Genomic DNA, 19,528 nt, shown 5'->3' with positions numbered 1-19,528 from the left:
CCTTCTTCCTTTCCCTTTTTCCTTCCCTTCCTCCCTCTTCCCTTCCTCCTCTCCTCCTTCCCTCCCTCCCTTCGCTCCCTCATGATCATCCCTCCATTTTCCTTCCTTCCTTCCTCTTTTTCCCCTTCTTTCGAGCAGGAACTCCTTCAGGGAGGCGACGGGCAACCTCCTCGCCGGGACTCACCCGCCCCCCTCCCTCTCCCTCCCCCTCCCCCTCCCCCTCCCTCCCAGGGCCCCGGCGAGATCGCGCGCGCAACTCTCGCGGTGCTGACCCCCTCCTTCGGCAGGCTGGCAGCCCTTGCCTGGCCCAGCAGAGGGCGCCCGCTCCCCCTCCTCCCCCGCCCTCTCCCTGCCTGCCAGTCCCGGAGTTGCGCCCTGCAAGGAGTTGCGCGGAATCCAAAGGAGGCCGACCTACCATGCAAAGAGGGCTGCTCTGCGCCCGTCCGGCTTGGAATCGCTTTATGAGGATGAGCAGCAGCAGCAGCAGCAGCAGCGCGGCGGCCGGCCGCTCCCTGGCCGAGAAAGTGGCCCTGGTGACGGCCTCCACCGAAGGGTAAGGCTTTGCACCGCTGGGGACTGCAACTCCCAGAATGCACCGGGGTTTGGCTGCCGGGTGGTGTCGCCTGCGACCCTTCTAGGGAGGGGATGCTGGGAGTTGTAGTTTTCCCCCCCTCCCAGATCTGGAGGAGGCGGGTTGAGGGGGAAACAATAGAAGAGATGGCCAGCTTGGAAAGAGCTACTCCGGGAGGGGGAGGGGAAAGCACTTTGCACTCCCCCAGAGGCACTGGAGAGTGCAAAACTTGGGTTGAAACTAAACATTAAGAAAACCAAGATCGTGGCATCTGGCCCTCTCATTTCCTGGCAAAGAGATGGGGAAGAAATGGAGGTAGTGACAGATTTTGTTTTCCTGGGCTCCAAGATCACTGCAGATGGGGACTGTAGCCAAGAAATTAAAAGACGCTTGCTCCTGGGGAGGAAAGCCATGGCAAATCTAGACAGCACACTAAAAAGCAGAGACATCACCCTGTCAACAAAAGTGCGTATAGTCAAGGCTACGGTCTTCCCAGTTGCAATGTATGGCAGTGAAAGTTGGACCGTAAGAAAGGCCGAGCGCCAAAGAATGGAGGCCTTTGAACTGTGGTGCTGGAGAAGACTCCTGCGAGTCCCTTGGACTGCAAGGCGATCAAACCGGTCAGTCCTAGAGGAGATCAACCCTGACTGCTCTTTAGAAGGCCAGATCCTGAAGCTGAAACTCAAATCCTTTGGCCACCTAATGAGAAGGAAGCACTCACTGGAGAAGAGCCTAATGCTGGGAAAGGTTGAGGGCAAGAGAAGAAGGAGACGACAGAGAAGGAGGTGGCTGGATGGAGTCACTGAAGCGGTAGGCGTGAGCTTAAATGGACTCCAGATGGTAGAGGACAGGAAGGCCTGGAGGAACGTTGTCCATAGGGTCGCGATGGGTCGGACACGACTTCGCAGCTAACAACAACAGAGGCACTCTTGCGCACCCAGCCTAGCGTTCGCATTCCCAGTCCTTGCTCGAGAAAGCTTCTGTAAGTGGAACAAAAAGAAATCCGTTTTTTAGCCTAACTACCTGTTGCTCTCTCGCTTTTGCAATCAGCGTTTGCGTCAGGGGCGAATGTCACGGGCAAGCGTGGGAACCGTGTACACGGATGGGAATTCCTGGAGGAGGGAATAAGGGGGAGTGTACAGGAATGATGGATGCCTTCCTGAGGATGTGGAATGGCTCTGTTGTCCGATTTTGATTGGCTAACAAACTTCGTAAAGCAATGCTGGCAACTTTCTAAGGCGGGTCTTCAGAGTTGGGCCTTTGATGACTGGTGGACTTCAACTCCCAGAATTCTTTCAGCCAGGCACGCTGGCTGAGGAATGCTGGGAGTTGAAGTCCACCAGTCATCAAAGGGCCAACTCTGAAGACCCCCCTTGTTCTAAGGGGTGGCACTTCTCCGCCGGCCTGTTTTACTTGGTCAATTAAAGCACTTTTTCCTCAAGAAGCCTCCGCCTGATTAGACTTTTAATGGCATCTCCAATTTAAGCAAGGGCCTGGGACCCTACATTTCAAATTAACCCTTTAAAAAGAGACAAGGAGGCAATTCTTGCAGTTCTGCTGAAAATATGACTGTGTCTGTGTGTTCCCTCCTTCTCCTTCCTCCTTTCCTTCCCTGTTCCTTCCTTATTTATTTATTTATTTATTTATTTATTTATTTATTTATTTTAATTCCATTTATATCCCGCCCTTCTCCGAAGACTCAGGGCGGCTTACAAACTTAGCAGTAGCCTCTCTCCCTCCCACCTTCCTTCCTTCCTTCCTTCCTCTCCCTCTTGCCCTCGATCTCTTCTCTTCCTTCCTCCTTCCTTCCTATCTTCCTTCCTTCCCTCCCTCCCATCTCCTTCCTTCCTTCCTTCCTTCCTTCCTTCCTTCCTTTCTCTCCCTCTTGCCCTCCATCTCATCTCTTCTCTTCTCTTCTCTTCTCTTCTCTTCTCTTCTCTTCTCTTCTCTTCTCTTCTCTTCTCTTCTCTTCTCTTCTCTTTTCTCTTCCTTCCTTCCTTCCCTACCTCCCATCTCCTTCCTTCCTTCCTTCCTTCCTTCCTTCCTTCCTTCCCTCTTTTCTTTGACCGTTGAAAGGGATCGACCCAGTTTGCTCCAGGATGCCAATTATTTTGGCATCCTTTGCAGACCAGCCGAGGTACACACAGGACTTTGGGAGAGGCAAACATTCAAACTTTGAGGATTAATAGTTGATGTTTTAACGAAAGAAGCCTTTGGACCTTGGCACAATCTTCTCTGATTGATTGGGCTATAAAATCTAAATTCAGAATAAGATTTCTTTTGGAGAAAACATGGATGGATTATAGTCTTAGCTCTATTACCTTTCATGATAGTTTAGTGTTTCTCAACCGTGGCAATTTTAAGAACTGTGGTCTTAAATTCCCTTCTTTCTTTCTTTCTTTCTTTCTTTCTTTCTTTCTTTCTTTCTTTCTTTCTTTCTTTCTTTCTTTCTCTCTTTCTTTATCCCACCTTTATTATTTTATAAGTAACTCAGTAATGAGTTTTTTTTCCAGTTTCTTCCTGGAAGCATGGATCAAAGATGCAATTACCTGCAACTTAATGAATTTCTATTTTTGTATGCACCTGTTTTGTGACCTAATTAAATTGAATTAGTATTCTATTTACATGATGGCAGACTCTGAACAAAACATGCCTTTTTCACGCTCCTTCAGCCAAGCCTTCAGACCTTGCAGTCCTTTTTTCCTTTCTAGCCTCCCATATTTTTTGAGTAAATTCCACTTCAGGCTACGTTTCTGAAATGCCTTAAAAACCACATCATTTCACCATGTTGTAGTTTTCGATGCTAGCCAGCCAGGTGTGGAAGTTGTCGATCTGGCTGATCTGGATTGGAGAAAGCTCTTCTCAGGGATGTAATTTCAGACCTGAATCACTGAAATGAAGGTCTATGCCGTATACAGATAATCCTCACTTAATGACTGCCGTAACTTCAAGCAGTCGTTAAGTGAGGACCAGCTGAAGGTATATACCTTCAGTATATCCCTGAGGCAGACTCAGAAAAAGTTACTTGCGACTCCTCCTCAAAGTTACAACGGCTACACACACACACACACACACACACACAAAATAGTCACCCAATCGCATTTCGGGCTCACATTTACGACCACCCGCAGCATCCCATGGTCACGTGACCCACAATTTGCTCCTGTTTTTGGCCCTTTTCTGACAGAAAAAAATGGCAAAAGCAAAAAAAAGCCACCCATATGATAGGCTGGATTCACTCAACGGCCAATGCAGTACACACAATGACTTACAGACCGTTGTAAAAAAAAACAACAGTTGTCAAAATCGAAACAGGTCCTCTGGTGACTCGCTTAATGACCGCAATGACTTATGAGGAAAATTCCGGTCTCAATGGTTATATGTTGAGGACTAGCTGCATGGTGTGGCTTTGTAAAGTCTCAGTTTCTAATTGTTTGTCTGATTGTAAAAAAAAAATATGGCAAAACAGAAACTTGTTTTTCAGCTCTATGAGGCAATTTTGCCTGTCCTCAAAAATTACTGAAATTTGGACTGGTTCAGAAAGGAGCCAGAGTCGCGTTTGAGGTTTTTTTTAAAAAAATACTGATATATCTTCCAATTTTAGACATTTTTCTAGTGTTTTCACATGTTTTCTAACTTAGAACACCAGAAAACTCTTACAGGTGGCCCTTGACTTAACAACTATTTGTTTAGTAACCGTTCAGAGTTACAACGGCACTAAAGAAGTAACTTACGATAGGTTTTTGCACTTAACGACCGTTGCGACATCTCTCTGGTCACATGATCGAAATTTGGACGCTTGGCAACTGACTCATATTTATGACCGTTGCGGTGTCCCAGAGTCATGTGATCGCCTTTTGCAACCTTCCTACAAGCAAAGTCAGACTCACTTAACAACCGTGTCACTAACTGAACCATTGCAGTGATTCGCTTAAGAACCGTGGCAAGACATGTCAAAGGGGAGCAAATCTCACTTCACGACCGTCTTGCCTAGCAACGGAAATGTTAGGCTCAGTTGCGGTCGTAAGTCGAGGACAACCTATCTCCTTTTCCATTCGTGTAGCCAAGCCAGATTCACTTAAATCCGTTAATCCACTGGAGCGATTCTCTTTAACAGCCGCGGCTAGATAGGTTGCAAAATGAGGCAAAACTCACTTTGCAACCCGTCCTGCTTAGCAGAGAGTCCTCAAGAATTACACGAATAAGACTCGCATTGCCAAATAAATCCCATTATTGCGTTTTCTCTCCTGGCAGAATCGGCCTCGCCATCGCACGCCGGCTGGCCCAAGACGGGGCTCATGTGCTGGTGAGTAGCCGCAAGCAGGCCAACGTGGACCGGACAGTGGCCGAATTGCAAGCCGAGAATCTCAGCGTGTCAGGCTTGGTGTGCCACGTGGGGAAGGCTGAAGACCGGCAACGCCTAGTGGATACGGTAAGAGCGCCCCCCCCCTCCGTGGCGCATCTTGCCCCATTGGGTCATGACACATATAGGAGACGAGAGGAGAGAATAAGAAATAAGAATAGAAATAGAAATAGAAATAGAAATAATACACATAGAAATAGAAACAGAAATAGAATAGAAATAAGAATTTTTGTTGTTGTTAGCTGCGAAGTCGTGTCCGACCCATCGCGACCCCATGGACAACGTTCCTCCAGGCTTTCCTGTCCTGTACCATCTTCTGGAGTCCATTTAAGCTCACGCCTCCTGCTTCAGTGACTCCATCCAGACGCCTCGTTCTCTGTCGTCCCCTTCTTCTCTTGCCCTCAACCTTTCCCAGCATGAGGCTCTTCTCCAGTGAGTCCTTCCTTCTCATTAGGTGGCCAAAGTATTTGAGTTTTAGCTTCAGGATCTGGCCTTCCAAAGAGCAGTCAGGGTTGATCTCCTCTAGGACTGACCGGTTTGATCACCTTGCAGTCCAAGGGACTCGCAGGAGTCTTCTCCAGCACCAGAGTTCAAAGGCCTCGATTCTTTGGCGCTCAGCCTTTCTTACGGTCCAACCTTCACAGCTATAGAAATAAGAATAGAATTAGAAATTAGAAATTAGAAATTAGAAATTAGAAATTAGAATAGAATAGAATAGAATAGAATAGAATAGAATAGAATAGAATAGAATAGAATAGAATAGAATAGAATAGAATAGAATAGAAGAATAGAATAGAATAGAATAGAAGAATAGAAGAATAGAATAGAATAGAATAGAATAGAATAGAATAGAATAGAATAGAATAGAATAGAATAGAATAGAATAGAATAGAATAGAAGAATAGAATAGAATAGAATAGAATAGAATAGAATAGAATAGAATAGAATAGAATTTGAAATAATAGAATAGAATAGAATAGAATAGAATAGAATAGAATTTGAAATAATAGAATAGAATAGAATAGAATAGAATAGAATAGAATAGAATAGAATAGAATAGAATAGAATAGAAGAATAGAATAGAATATAAATCTGACTAAAAGGAATAGAATACTGAATAAAGAGATAAAAAGAATGGGATGGAATAGAATAGAATAGAATTAGAGAATAAACTGACTAAAAGGAATGGAATAGAGTGGAATACAGAATAAAGAGAATAAAAAGAATAGAATAGTTTTTTAAATGATGGTGTTTAATTCTCAGCTCTTCTTCTTAGGCCATTGAGCGCTACGGGGGAATTGATATTTTGGTGAGCAATGCCGCTGTGAACCCGTTCTTCGGAAATATCTTGGACGCCTCCGAGGAAGTCTGGGACAAGGTGAGAGCTTGCAGAAGGCGACCGGAGGAGAAAAAAAGATGGGTTTTGTAGTCCGAAGGGGGCACCCTGGCAGAAGCTTAATGTGCCCCCCCCACTTGTTGGAAGAATCGTCACAGCCGATCCAATGGAAAGGCCAAACGTCCCCAAGAGGCTGGAGATATGGACTGGGAAAAACAGTTGGGTACAAAAAAAAAAACCCGCTTGCTTTTTCCGCTTTGTAAGCAGTCCTCGTTTAGCGACCATTTGGACTGATTCCCCCTGCCCCCAGAAATTACAATCTGGTTCCAGAATTCTGACAACAGCACAAACACACACACACACACACACACACACACAGCAGAAATGCACACATATATACAAACACAACAGATTTCCGGCACTTGGCAAGCCGTTCCCCTTTAAGGCTGGTTGCCATGTTGCTGGAAACTCATGACAGTGATTGATGACATTTTTTAATTTTATTTTTTGCCAGTTTCCAGGCTTTTCGGTATGTTTCTGGCAAAAAAAGGGAAAAAAAATAAAACCGCTCAGCAGAATACGTTGACTCGCTTTACGACCGCTGTGCTGGCTTTTACGACTCCCGTGTTCACTTTATGTGCTTCGGTTTATGACCGGGGTGATCGCTTTTCAATGGCCACAGGAGAGAAAAAGGTGGTAAAATCAGGTCAGCAAAACCACCTGGGTGTCTTGTCTTAGCGGCCGTAATGACATATGACAGAAATTCAAGGTTGACTCAGCCTTCCATCCTTCCGAGGTAGGTAAAATGAGGACCCAGATTGTTGGGGGCAATTAAGCTGACTTTGTAATAATGCCGCTTTGGGGGGTCCCAAATAAGCAGGCATATACATAGAATGAAGGCTATTGCTAAGCACATTGGTTTGCGCTTAAATTGTAAGCCGCCCTGAGTCTTCGGAGAAGGGCGGGATATAAATGGGATTAAAATAAAAATAAAAATAAATAAATTCCTGCTTGTACTGGTGTTTCTCAAAAATAAGACCGGATCTTTTTTTTGCCTCCGAAAGAGGCACCAGGTCTTATTTTCAGGATAGGCCTTACCTCACCTCCGGCACTGACAGCCCCACCCAGCCGGTCCACTTCTTCTGGGGCCGAAGTTCTGCAGCTGCATTCGGTCCTGCGTTTTGCAGTCAGGCCTTTCCGGAAGGCCTAAGCAGCCAAGTACCGAGCTATGGATTCAATCACCAATCACCAATCCATAGCTTGGTGCTCGGCTGCTGAGATCTTGTAGAACTGAGCTACGGATTGAACCCATAGCTCGGTTCTCAGCTGCAGAGGCCTTCCGGAAAGCCCCATGACTGAGAAATGCAGGCCTGGCTGCAGAAGAGGCCTCAGAAGGAGAAGTGGGCTGGCGAGGAGAGGTCTGACCGCCAGGTAAGTGGGTGCAGGGCAGGTGGGGCAGATCCACAGATATCCATCCCCGCCCTAGCTTGATTTCTAGGTGTGTGTCTCACCCCAAAACTAGGGCCTATTTTGGGGGTAGGGCTTATATTAGGCCCACCCCCCAAAATCTAGTTAGGGCTTATTGTTGGTGTAGGCCAGGGGTCTTCAAACTTGGCCCTTTTATGACTTGTGGACTTCAACTCCCAGAATTCCTCACCCAGCATGCCTGGCTGAGGAATTCTGGGAGTTGAAGTCCACAAGTCATAAAAGGGGCCAAGTTTGAAGACCCCCTGGTGTAGGCCTTACTTACAGGGAAACACGGTATTACGGTTGTAAGTCAAGTCCTACGTGTATTTTTTTTTCTTCAGATATTCAATATCAACGTAAAGGCAACAGCATTGCTGGCCCGTCTGGTGGTTCCTCACATGGAGAAGAGGGGGTGAGTATGCCGTGACAGCATTAATGTTCTGGGGGGTCTTTTTCCCTCTTAATTTGTATACAGGCGGTCCCCGTTCATTTAGTGACCATTTGACGTTATGACGGCGCTGAAAAAAGGGACCTGTGACCGTTTTTCACACTGACGAGCCTTGCAGCATCCTTCCCCACCCCCCATGGTCACGGGATCAAAATTCAGGCGCTTACCGACTCACGTTTGTGACCGTTGCCATGTCCCTTTTGCGTCCTTCTGCCGAGCAAAGTCAGTAGGAAAAATCTGGTTGTTAACCAGATTTGCTTAACAACCTGACTTAAGAGCTGCAAGCGCATCGCTTAATTGTGGCAAGAAAGGTCGAAAAAAGGGGCCACAACACACTTAACTGTCTCACTTAGCAATGGAAGGTTTGCTCTCAATTGTCGTAAGTCGAGGACTTCCTGCACAGTTCTGTCTTTCAGTTTAAAGCCGGGAGGGGGGGAATTCACTCAATGCAAACATGTAGTTTGCCTATATTCTGGTTTCGTTTGGGCTGGAAAATATTGGTTTTTTCCCTCTTTCTTTTTTCTCTTTGTCCATTTTCTGATCAGCTTTGACTACCTCTACTGGTGTTTCTTTTCTTTCTCGTGACAACCATTTCAAGTTTCTAGTCCTCTGTGAATTTTGCCAGCCCTTTGAAAGTTGCTCTGTCTTAAGCCCTCTTCTGTTCTCTGAAGTTGCTAAAAAGAAAAATTAAGACCCTAATTCTGATAAATCCCTGGCCTTTACGAAGGAGGGGAGGGTCCTTTTTGAAAAGAGGTAAATTTCGCATTCGAGCCTGCATGCATGAGAAGCTCAACAAATTCTCGGTCGCCCTGGCCTCAGGATCTCCAAAAAATAAAATAAAAAGTGAAAGCTATTTCCTTGCTTCAGAATATTAATTTCATTTCACATTTAAGTTCTTAAAAGCTTCTTTTCAGTAGATTAGAGAGATATTCCAGAATCCTAATTATTGTTCACAACAGCCCTGTGTGGTAGGTTGGAAGAGGAATGGTGGTGATTGATGTTCCAGGTGAATAAAGGAATACGAGAGGGGAATTAAAAAGGGGAAAAAAATAATGTTTCTGCATCTCTCAATTCCTTGCTTTGTTCCAGAAGCGGATCCATCGTGATCGTGTCATCTGTTGCTGGATATGCGCCGTTTCCAGTGAGTTGAGCACATCCTTTTTTACCTATTTCGCATTTCTCCGGTGGTCTCTGAAGATGGCATAAAGCAGGGATAGACAACCTTTTGGCTCTTTCATGACTCGTGGACTTCAACTCCCAGAATTCCTGAGCCAGCCACGCTGAGGAGAAATGGAGAGGTTTCCAAGCTGAGCCATGGCTGGCTCGGGAATTCTGGGAGTTGTGGTCCACGAGCCAGCCTCTTAACACAGCAGCGAAAAAGGCAAATGCAATTGCTTGGCCTCATCAACAGAAGTTGATTCTCCAAATTAAGAGAAATAAATGATTCCCTTTTTTTCCTGTCCTGGGCCTCCCAGTTTCAGGAGAAAGATTCAGAGAGATGAGATTAGGGAAGAGTAAATAACTGGGATGACTCTTTTAAATAGGATGGATGGACGATAGATAGATATAGACAGATTTGATAGATCAATGGATGGATAGATATACCGTATATACTTGAGTATAAGCCGACTCGAGTATAAGCCGAGACCCCCAATTTCACCCCCCAAAACTGGAAAAAGTTATTGACTCGAGTATAAGCCGATCCGCCGTTCTGCAAGCCTGAATACACAGGAATACCCTGTGTGGCCGCGGCTCGTCGGCAGGTCTCCGTTCCTCCTGCCGACCTTTGGGGAGGTTTGGGCGCCTCCCCAAACCTCCCCAAACGTCGGCAGGTCTCCGTTCCTCCTGCCGACCTTTGGGGAGGTTTGGGCGCCTCCCCAAACCTCCCCAAACCTCGGCAGGTCTCCGTTCCTCCTGCCGACCTTTGGGGAGGTTTGGGCGCCTCCCCAAACCTCCCCAAACCTCGGCAAGTCTCCGTTCCTCCTGCCGACCTTTGGGGAGGTTTGGGCGCCTCCCCAAACCTCGGCAGGTCTCCGTTCCTCCGCGCAGACCTGCCGACCTTTGGGGAGGTTTGGGCGCCTCCCCAAACGTCCCCAAACCTCGGCAGGTCTCCGTTCCTGTTTGGGGAGGTTTGGGCGCCTCCCCAAACCTCCCCAAACCTCGGCAGGTCTCCGTTCCTCCGCGCAGACCTGCCGACGTTTGGGGAGGTTTGGGCGCCTCCCCAAACCTCCCCAAACCTCGGCAGGTCTCCGTTCCTGTTTGGGGAGGTTTGGGCGCCTCCCCAAACCTCCCCAAACCTCGGCAGGTCTCCGTTCCTCCGCGCAGACCTGCCGACCTTTGGGGAGGTTTGGGCGCCTCCCCAAACGTCCCCAAACCTCGGCAGGTCTCCGTTCCTGTTTGGGGAGGTTTGGGCGCCTCCCCAAACCTCCCCAAACCTCGGCAGGTCTCCGTTCCTCCGCGCAGACCTGCCGACCTTTGGGGAGGTTTGGGCGCCTCCCCAAACCTCCCCAAACCTCGGCAGGTCTCCGTTCCTGTTTGGGGAGGTTTGGGCGCCTCCCCAAACCTCCCCAAACCTCGGCAGGTCTCCGTTCCTCCGCGCAGACCTGCCGACCTTTGGGGAGGTTTGGGCGCCTCCCCAAACGTCCCCAAACCTCGGCAGGTCTCCGTTCCTGTTTGGGGAGGTTTGGGCGCCTCCCCAAACCTCCCCAAACCTCGGCAGGTCTCCGTTCCTCCGCGCAGACCTGCCGACCTTTGGGGAGGTTTGGGCGCCTCCCCAAACCTCCCCAAACCTCGGCAGGTCTCCGTTCCTGTTTGGGGAGGTTTGGGCGCCTCCCCAAACCTCCCCAAACCTCGGCAGGTCTCCGTTCCTCCGCGCAGACCTGCCGACCTTTGGGGAGGTTTGGGCGCCTCCCCAAACGTCCCCAAACCTCGGCAGGTCTCCGTTCCTGTTTGGGGAGGTTTGGGCGCCTCCCCAAACCTCCCCAAACCTCGGCAGGTCTCCGTTCCTCCGCGCAGACCTGCCGACCTTTGGGGAGGTTTGGGCGCCTCCCCAAACGTCCCCAAACCTCGGCAGGTCTCCGTTCCTGTTTGGGGAGGTTTGGGCGCCTCCCCAAACCTCCCCAAACCTCGGCAGGTCTCCGTTCCTCCGCGCAGACCTGCCGACCTTTGGGGAGGTTTGGGCGCCTCCCCAAACCTCCCCAAACCTCGGCAGGTCTCCGTTCCTGTTTGGGGAGGTTTGGGCGCCTCCCCAAACCTCCCCAAACCTCGGCAGGTCTCCGTTCCTCCGCGCAGACCTGCCGACGTTTGGGGAGGTTTGGGGAGGCGCCCAAACCTCCCCAAAGGTCGGCAGGAAGAACGGAGACCTGCCGAGGTTTGGGGAGGTTTGGGGAGGCGCCCAAACCTCCCCAAAGGTCGGCAGGTCTGCGCGGAGGAACGGAGACCTGCCGAGGTTTGGGGACGTTTGGGGAGGCGCCCAAATCTCCCCAAACAGGAACGGAGACCTGCCGAGGTTTGGGGACGTTTGGGGAGGCGCCCAAACCTCCCCAAAGGTCGGCAGGTCTGCGCGGAGGAACGGAGACCTGCCGAGGTTTGGGGAGGTTTGGGGAGGCGCCCAAACCTCCCCAAACAGGAACGGAGACCTGCCGAGGTTTGGGGACGTTTGGGGAGGCGCCCAAACCTCCCCAAAGGTCGGCAGGTCTGCGCGGAGGAACGGAGACCTGCCGAGGTTTGGGGAGGTTTGGGGAGGCGCCCAAACCTCCCCAAACAGGAACGGAGACCTGCCGAGGTTTGGGGACGTTTGGGGAGGCGCCCAAACCTCCCCAAAGGTCGGCAGGTCTGCGCGGAGGAACGGAGACCTGCCGAGGTTTGGGGACGTTTGGGGAGGCGCCCAAACCTCCCCAAACAGGAACGGAGACCTGCCGAGGTTTGGGGACGTTTGGGGAGGCGCCCAAACCTCCCCAAAGGTCGGCAGGTCTGCGCGGAGGAACGGAGACCTGCCGAGGTTTGGGGAGGTTTGGGGAGGCGCCCAAACCTCCCCAAACAGGAACGGAGACCTGCCGAGGTTTGGGGACGTTTGGGGAGGCGCCCAAACCTCCCCAAAGGTCGGCAGGTCTGCGCGGAGGAACGGAGACCTGCCGAGGTTTGGGGAGGCGCCCAAACCTCCCCAAACAGGAACGGAGACCTGCCGAGGTTTGGGGAGGCGCCCAAACCTCCCCAAAGGTCGGCAGGAGGAACGGAGACCTGCCGAGGTTTGGGGAGGCGCCCAAACCTCCCCAAAGGTCGGCAGGAGGAACGGAGACCTGCCGAGGTTTGGGGAGGCGCCCAAACCTCCCCAAAGGTCGGCAGGAGGAACGGAGACCTGCCGAGGTTTGGGGAGGTTTGGGGAGGCGCCCAAACCTCCCCAAAGGTCGGCAGGAGGAACGGAGACCTGCCGACGTTTGGGGAGGTTTGGGGAGGCGCCCAAACCTCCCCAAACGTCGGCAGGTCTGCGCGGAGGAACGGAGACCTGCCGAGGTTTGGGGAGGCGCCCAAACCTCCCCAAACGTCGGCAAGTCTCCGTTCCTCCGCGCCCTGCCTGCCTGCTTCTTTCCGCTGCGGAAAGAAGCAGGCAGGCAAGGCGCGGAGTTTGGGGAGGTGCGCGCGCACCTCCCCAAACCTCCCCAAACTTCGGCAGGTCTCGGACGGCGGTGGCTTGGGAGAGGTGCGGGCGATCCCGGAAGCACCAAAGCCTCGGCCGCGCACAAGTCCTCGGTAAGTTTTTTTTGTTGACTGGAGTATAAGCCGAAGTGGAATTTTTCAGCCCAAAAAGTGGGCTGAAAAATTCGGCTTATACTCAAGTATATACGGTAAATAAGATTGATAGATACATACAGATACATAGATACATGTATAGATGGATATATAAGAGAGATAGACAGAGATAAACAGGGATGGATGATAAAGATGGACAGACACAGATAGATATGATAATAGGTGACGGATGGATGAATGGATAGATAATAAATAGAGAAGATAAATATAAATAGAGATGATAGACACAACAGATAGACGACAGACAGATAAACAGGGATGGATGGATGATAAAGATGGATGGATAGATTGACAGACACAGGTAAGATATAATAGTTGGCTGACGGATGGATGAATAGATAGATGATAGTTACAGGAGAGAGATATAAATAGATAAGATAAGACTAGAGCAGGGGTGTCAAACTGCTGGCCCGTGGGCCGGATGCGTCATGCGGAAGCCGCACCCACCCCATCGCATCAATGTCAAAATTGTCCCGATAACGTTGCGCGACATCACGTGACATCGCGGGTTTGACATGTCTGGACTAGAGAGAGAGGCAGGCAGACAGACAGACACAGCTAAATAGAAAGGGACGGATGGATAATAGGTAGGTAGGTAGGTAGACAGACAGACAGGTAGATCTGAGGAGGGCCGTAAAAAAAGAGGCCAAATGCCTCTCATAAAGGTAAAGGTTCCCCCGCACATGCGTGCTAGTCGTTTCCGACTGGTGCTCATCTCCGTTTCAAAGCCGAAGAGCCAGCGCTTGTCCGAGGACGTCTCTGTGGTCATGTGGCCGGCATGACTAGACGCCAAAGGCGCACGGAACGCTGTTACCTTCCCACCGTAGTGGTCCCTATTTTTCTACTTGCATTTTTACGTGCTTTCGAACTGCTAGGTTGGCAGAAGCTGGGATGAGTAACAGGCGCTCACTCTGTTACGCGGCACTCGGGATTCGTCCCGCCAAACTGCCGACCTTCTGATCGACAAGCTCAGCGTCCTAACCCACTGAGCCACACCGCGTCCCTATAAATGCCTCTCAAAGGCACACCTAATTTTGCTTCCTCCGCCTCTTCTCTGCTAGAACTTAGGGCCTTACAACGTCAGCAAGACCGCTCTCCTGGGCTTGACCCGCAACCTGGCCATCGAACTGGCCCCACGTAACATCCGTGTCAACTGTCTGGCGCCCGGCCTGATCCGCACGAAATTCAGCTCGGCTGTGAGTATCTTTAGGCAGGAAACAGATTGCAGAGGAGTGTTTTCCCATCCTTGACCAGTTTAAGAGGGGCTGGACTTAAATTCCCAGAATTCCCCAGCTGTGCTGTGATGGGGAATTCTGGGAGCTGAAGTCCACCCGTCTTAAAAGCTGGCAAGGTTGGGAAACACCGCTTTTGAGAGTCGAGTAACGCAACGGCCCAGTGTAGGAGAAGATCTTTCCTGAATTGGTACCCCAAGCAAAACCAAACTTTAAAATGAGAAGTGGCGTTAATTTTATAATCGCTGGTTGTGCTCTAGCATCGCCGTCGCTTGCTTGTACAGGGGTAGTCCTCCGATTACGGCCGCATCTGAGCCCAAAATTTCTGTTGCTAAGTGAAACATTTTTTTAAGTGAACTGTGCTCCAGTTTGCGACCTTTCCTGCCACCGTCTGCTCCATTGTACGACCTTTCCTGCAGTTGTTCAATGAGTGACACGGTTCTTAAGCGAATCTGGGCTTCCCCGTTGACAAAAGGGGAATCACCTGTTTCCCCGGGACGCTTCGACCCTCGTAAACGTGAATTATTTGCCAAGCGTCAGAATTTTGATCACGTAAACCACGGGCGAGGCTGCAAACCGTCGTTGAGCATGAAAAACGGTCATACGTCTCTTTTGTCAGCGCCGTTGTAACTTTGAACGGTCACTAAATGGGCCGCCGTAAGTGGAGGACGGCCTCTGATTCCAAACAGCGGGACTCGCTACACCCCAAAATGGCGTTGGATGAAAAATCAACTCACACCTGTTTTCTTTCTCCATAAAAAACGTTTTCTCTTTAATATTGTGGGGAAAATAAATTTAAAATGAGAACTCCAAAAACAGGATCTAGGACAAGGCGATCTAGAATGATTAATCAGAAATGAAGCTTAATAAGGAGGTGGAGGTTATTTGTAGATATTTGATTGTTATCTTCTAAAATTATCGAGAAATGTACTAATTTAAGGTTGACAAAAGAGAATATTATTGGTAGAAGAGAAAATCAAGGAAAGCTACTATGGGGAATATGGAAGTATAGCAACCAACTGTTATTGATTACTTGTAAATACAAACCCAGACAACACACTGTTTACCAAATATTTTTGATGGGGATATGTAAAAAACAAAACACCCCAATAAAACATATTTTTTTTAAAAAGGAAAAAAAATCAACTGACACCTGTTTTTTTTCTCTGAAGCTTTGGGAGGATGAAAAGGCAGAAAGTTTAATGATGGAAGTCTTGCGGATAAAGAGGTAACTTGGGATAAACCAGTGTTTTGCACTAAAATAAAGGGCTCAGAGATCTGATTTTTATAAACTTCTCGCAAATTTCAGCTGTTCTTTTTTTTTTTGAGGGGATACGACCCCTCAGAACCGACAGTCTCGCTCCATTTTGGCAAAGGGGAAAAACGCCACAGCTAGCTACTCATTTTTTTAGATTTTATTTTAATTCTTTTGTTTAGCGGTGTACAATTACATAATAATCCCATTCAATTGGCATTTAGAATTAAATTACAACTTAATTTTAACTTGTTTGTCGTTATGTTTTAATTAAGTCATGATGGCATTTAACTTGAATTTATAATTACACATTTAATGCCATTAGAATTTTCCTAATTCTACTGATATTTGTAATTGAATTGCAATTTCATTTAGCTGATACCTAACAATTGTGTTGATATTTCAAAGTACGTTATATACGTTCTTTTAACTTAAATTTATAATAATATTGCTGCTTATAACATAAGTTCATGTCACTCATGTTTATAATTATTTCCATGTTAATAACCTCATAATTTTACATATGCTGACATCATTTAACTTATATTTCTAATTATATTGATACTTACAATTAATACATAAGTTAATTTTATATACACACACACACACACACACACACACACACACAGAGTATATATACAAGTAGTTCTCGACTTACAACCACAAATGAGCCCAAAATGTCTGTTGCTAAGTGAAATATTTGTTAAGTGATTTTTGCCCAATTTTATGACTTTGCCACGGTTGTTAAGTGAAACCCTGCAGTTGTTATTGACACAGTTGTTAAGTGAATCTGGCTTCTCCATTAACTGTGCATGTCAGAAGGTTGCAAAAGGGGGATCGCGTGACCCCAGGACACTGCAACTGTCATAAATATGAGTCAGGTGCCAAGCATCTGAATTTTGATCACGACTGTGGGGAGGCTGCATGGTTGTAAGTGGAAAAATGGTCATAAGTCACATGTCATCATCTCAGTGATGATGTAACTTCAAACAGTCACTAAATGAAACTAAGTCAAGGACTATGTTTAATTATCTATCTGTCTATTTGTCTATCTGTCTATTTTATCCTATCTAGCTACCTAGCTATCTACTTTATCATCTATCTATCTATCTATCTATCTATCTATCTATCTATCTATCTATCTATTTTATCTATTATATATCTACATGAAAGTGTACAATATTTTTCTACAAACAGGATCAATTTGTATGTGTGTGTGTGTATGTATATAGATGTGTGTGTCTATATGCACACACATCTATATACATACACATATTTACACACACACACACACACACACATACAAACACAGAAACTATATACATATAGTTTCAGACAAATGGTTGTCCAGTCTCTTCTTAAAAGCCTCCAGTGATGGAGCACCCACAACTTCTGGAGGCAAGCCGTTCCACTGGTTAATTGTCCTCAAAGTTAGGAAGTTTCTCCTTCACTCCAGGTTGTAACTAACACACTATCCACACAAGCAACACATCACCCCTAAGCTTCCACCAGCAAACTAGGATGTTCTGGATCGGGGGTCTTCAAACCTGGCCCTTTGATGACTTGTGGACTTCAACTCCCAGAATTCCTCAGCCAGTCACACGTGCCTGGCTGAGGAAGTCTGGGAGTTGAAGTCCACAAGTCATCAAAGGGCCAAGGTTGAAGACCCCTGGTCTGGATGAAGGTAACAAATCCAACCTTGGGGTCTCCTAAAGGCCCTCTGTCCACTAATCAGATCTTCTCTTCTCCCCCCACCCCTTCCAGACTCGGAGTCCCATCGGATTGTTCCGGCATCGTCTCTTTCCTTTGCTCCGCCGATGCCGACTATATCACCGGGGAGACGGTGGTGGTGGCTGGTGGCGTCACATCTCGTCTTTGATGAGGAAATCGTGGTGGCTTCCAGTTCAGCTAGGACGATGGATAGATAAACACATAGGGGTACCCCGGAAATAAATTGTGGGGCTGATTGGGGGTGGTGGTGGTTAGGGGTCTCAGCAGCGCCCAGCTAGATGGTGATTGGATCAGCTTCAAGACAGAGGGAGGTCAACACTCTTTAAGAAGCTCCATTTTTGGTGCTAACCAGGTTTTATGTATCTCTGTGTGTGTGTGTGTGTGTGTGTGTGTGTGTGTGTGTGCACGCTGTTGGATTTCGGGTGGAAAACGAGCAGAATGGCACACAGCTGAGGCTTAGGAATCTCTTTGCACACCTGCGCGCAAGGAGACCCCCGTGTGTACAAGCTCGCTCCGAGCTGTGTTGAGGGGAAAGGTGGCTAGGTTGATCTTGGTTTGTTTAACTCCATACCTCTTGGATGTTGGGGAGGGGATGGGGATGCGGGGGAAGGGGGGGGCTTCCCTAATGCTTCCTGGGATATTAGGCAAGGGTCTTTCCAGCAAGGGGGTGGGGTGTCTTCTTGGGAGAAAAAGCAGCTTGGATCGGCTTCAAAATGGGGGGAACAGCCAGAAATTGGGGTTACGAATATCAATGGTCTTCATTCCTGCCCTGCCTTGGTGCCTTGCGTGTAATAATTAAAATAAAGACATCGTTGGAATCGCACTTTTGCTGGTGTCTGTTGCTCTCTTCGGGGGGGGGGGGTGTCTGCACAGGAAGGGAACCCCAAAGCCCCCCCAAAGGGGTCCCACCAGACACAGAAAACCAACCGGGAGCCATCTCCCCTTTTTCTGATCTGATGCCAACGTCCCCTCTCTGCTTTTGGGTGCGGGGGGGGGCTGGTTTGCATATCCAGGGGAGACCCCTTCCTGCTTTCCCCCTCCCCACTTTCCCCCACTCCCAAGGGACTTTCCCTGGCACAGTCCCCCTCCCCACGCCCCCTTACCCTGCTTCCATTCCTCCATCAGAATAAAAATCTCGGTTCCTTTCTATCTCTCCGTCCTCAATTCCCCCCCCACACACACACACTTCTTCCTTTCTGATTTGATCTGCCTTCTGGGGGGGTGGGGGGGCTCAGCGGCAGGAGCAGCGTGCCCCCCCAATTCCTCCAGGTCCCCTCTTCTTTCCTTAGCCAGCTGCCTTCCCAAGCCCCTTCCCATTTATTTCGCCCCTGCCAGTGTGCCGGGGATGGAGGCAAGGAGGAAAACAATCCAGCCAGTTGCTTTTTAAAAAAAATAAAAAATTGGGGGAAAAAATAAAATCTTCTGGGGGGTGGGGTGGGCGGATCAGGGCTTCCCTCCCCCCCCCCACAGGCCCCCTCCCCCACCCCCGAGATCCTCAACTCTTGGTGCTGATTCAGCTTCGCTTCGCTTTTCATTTCAGCTCTCCATCCTTCTCTTGTCTCTCCATCCTTCTCTCTCTCTCTCTCTCCATCCTTCTCTCTCTCTCTCTCTCTCTCTCCCTCCCGCCACCCCTCTCTTTCCCAGCCCCCTCCCTTTTTTTTCCCAGCCATGTCCCGTGCTTTTTCCTCCTTGCCCATCGTCTGCCTCTTTCCCTGATCCGTTTCAAACCCGCCTTACTTTTTTCCCCCATTCCAGGTTTTAAGGGGGCGCGGGCGAGGGGGTGTCCCGCAAGCTCTTTCCCCCCCACCACCCATCTAGTCTCCCCCCCCCCACACAGCCCACCCTCCTGCTTTCTCCATGGGGCTGTCTTTTTTTTTTCTTCCTGGCCCCCACCCGCGGTATTCCCAGCGGAGATCCCCCCCCTCTCCATCGATCTACCGGCTCTAAGCCTTGGGTGTGTCTCTGAAGCGCATCTGTGCGTTTCCAGATCTGGCTTTTTTTTGATTAATTAATAAATAAATAAATAAATAAATTCGCCTCCCAGCCTGTTTCGTGGGAATTCGACACCGGGTAAGTGTGGGGAATTATTCTGGGATATTCTCCAGGCGAGGAAGCTGTTGCTTTGGGGTTTTCCTGCATGCGGCGGTCGTTAAATGAAACCCAAGCTAATATATGTGTGTGTGTGTGTGTGTATAGTTGTGTGTGTGTATATATATATTTGTGTGTATATATATATTTGTGTATATATATATATATATGTGTGTGTGTGTGTGTGTGTGTGTATATATTTGTGTATATATATATATATATATATAT

The 19,528-nt window shown here is 48.6% G+C and overlaps 1 protein-coding gene across 1 annotated transcript; it reads left to right on the top strand.

Annotated features, from left to right (window-relative positions):
- Positions 1 to 230: 230 nt before the first annotated feature.
- On the top strand, positions 231 to 18,095 carry LOC308676182 (dehydrogenase/reductase SDR family member 4-like). Its single transcript, XM_081341943.1, has 8 exons — positions 231 to 553; positions 4,826 to 5,003; positions 6,211 to 6,312; positions 8,079 to 8,149; positions 9,275 to 9,326; positions 14,056 to 14,190; positions 15,399 to 15,454; positions 17,246 to 18,095. The coding sequence occupies exons 1-8, from the start codon at positions 417 to 419 to the stop codon at positions 17,358 to 17,360; spliced, it is 846 nt and encodes a 281-aa protein (XP_081198069.1). The 5' UTR covers positions 231 to 416; the 3' UTR covers positions 17,361 to 18,095.
- Positions 18,096 to 19,528: the final 1,433 nt, after the last annotated feature.

The sequence above is a fragment of the Vipera berus genome (assembly GCF_964194415.1).
Source record: "Vipera berus genome assembly, chromosome: W".
Taxonomy (NCBI): Eukaryota; Metazoa; Chordata; class Lepidosauria; order Squamata; family Viperidae; genus Vipera; species Vipera berus.
Note: the sequence above shows the minus strand (reverse complement) of the source record. Positions and strands in the feature narration are given on the sequence as shown.

Excerpts from the sequence above, each read along its gene's own strand:
- LOC308676182 (XM_081341943.1), top strand. The coding sequence starts at position 417 with ATGCAAAGAGGGCTGCTCTGCGCCCGTCCGGCTTGGAATCGCTTTATG. Across the intron at positions 554-4,825 it reads GTGACGGCCTCCACCGAAGG|AATCGGCCTCGCCATCGCAC; the intron begins GTAAGGCTTTGC and ends CTCTCCTGGCAG. Across the intron at positions 14,191-15,398 it reads GCACGAAATTCAGCTCGGCT|CTTTGGGAGGATGAAAAGGC; the intron begins GTGAGTATCTTT and ends TTTTCTCTGAAG.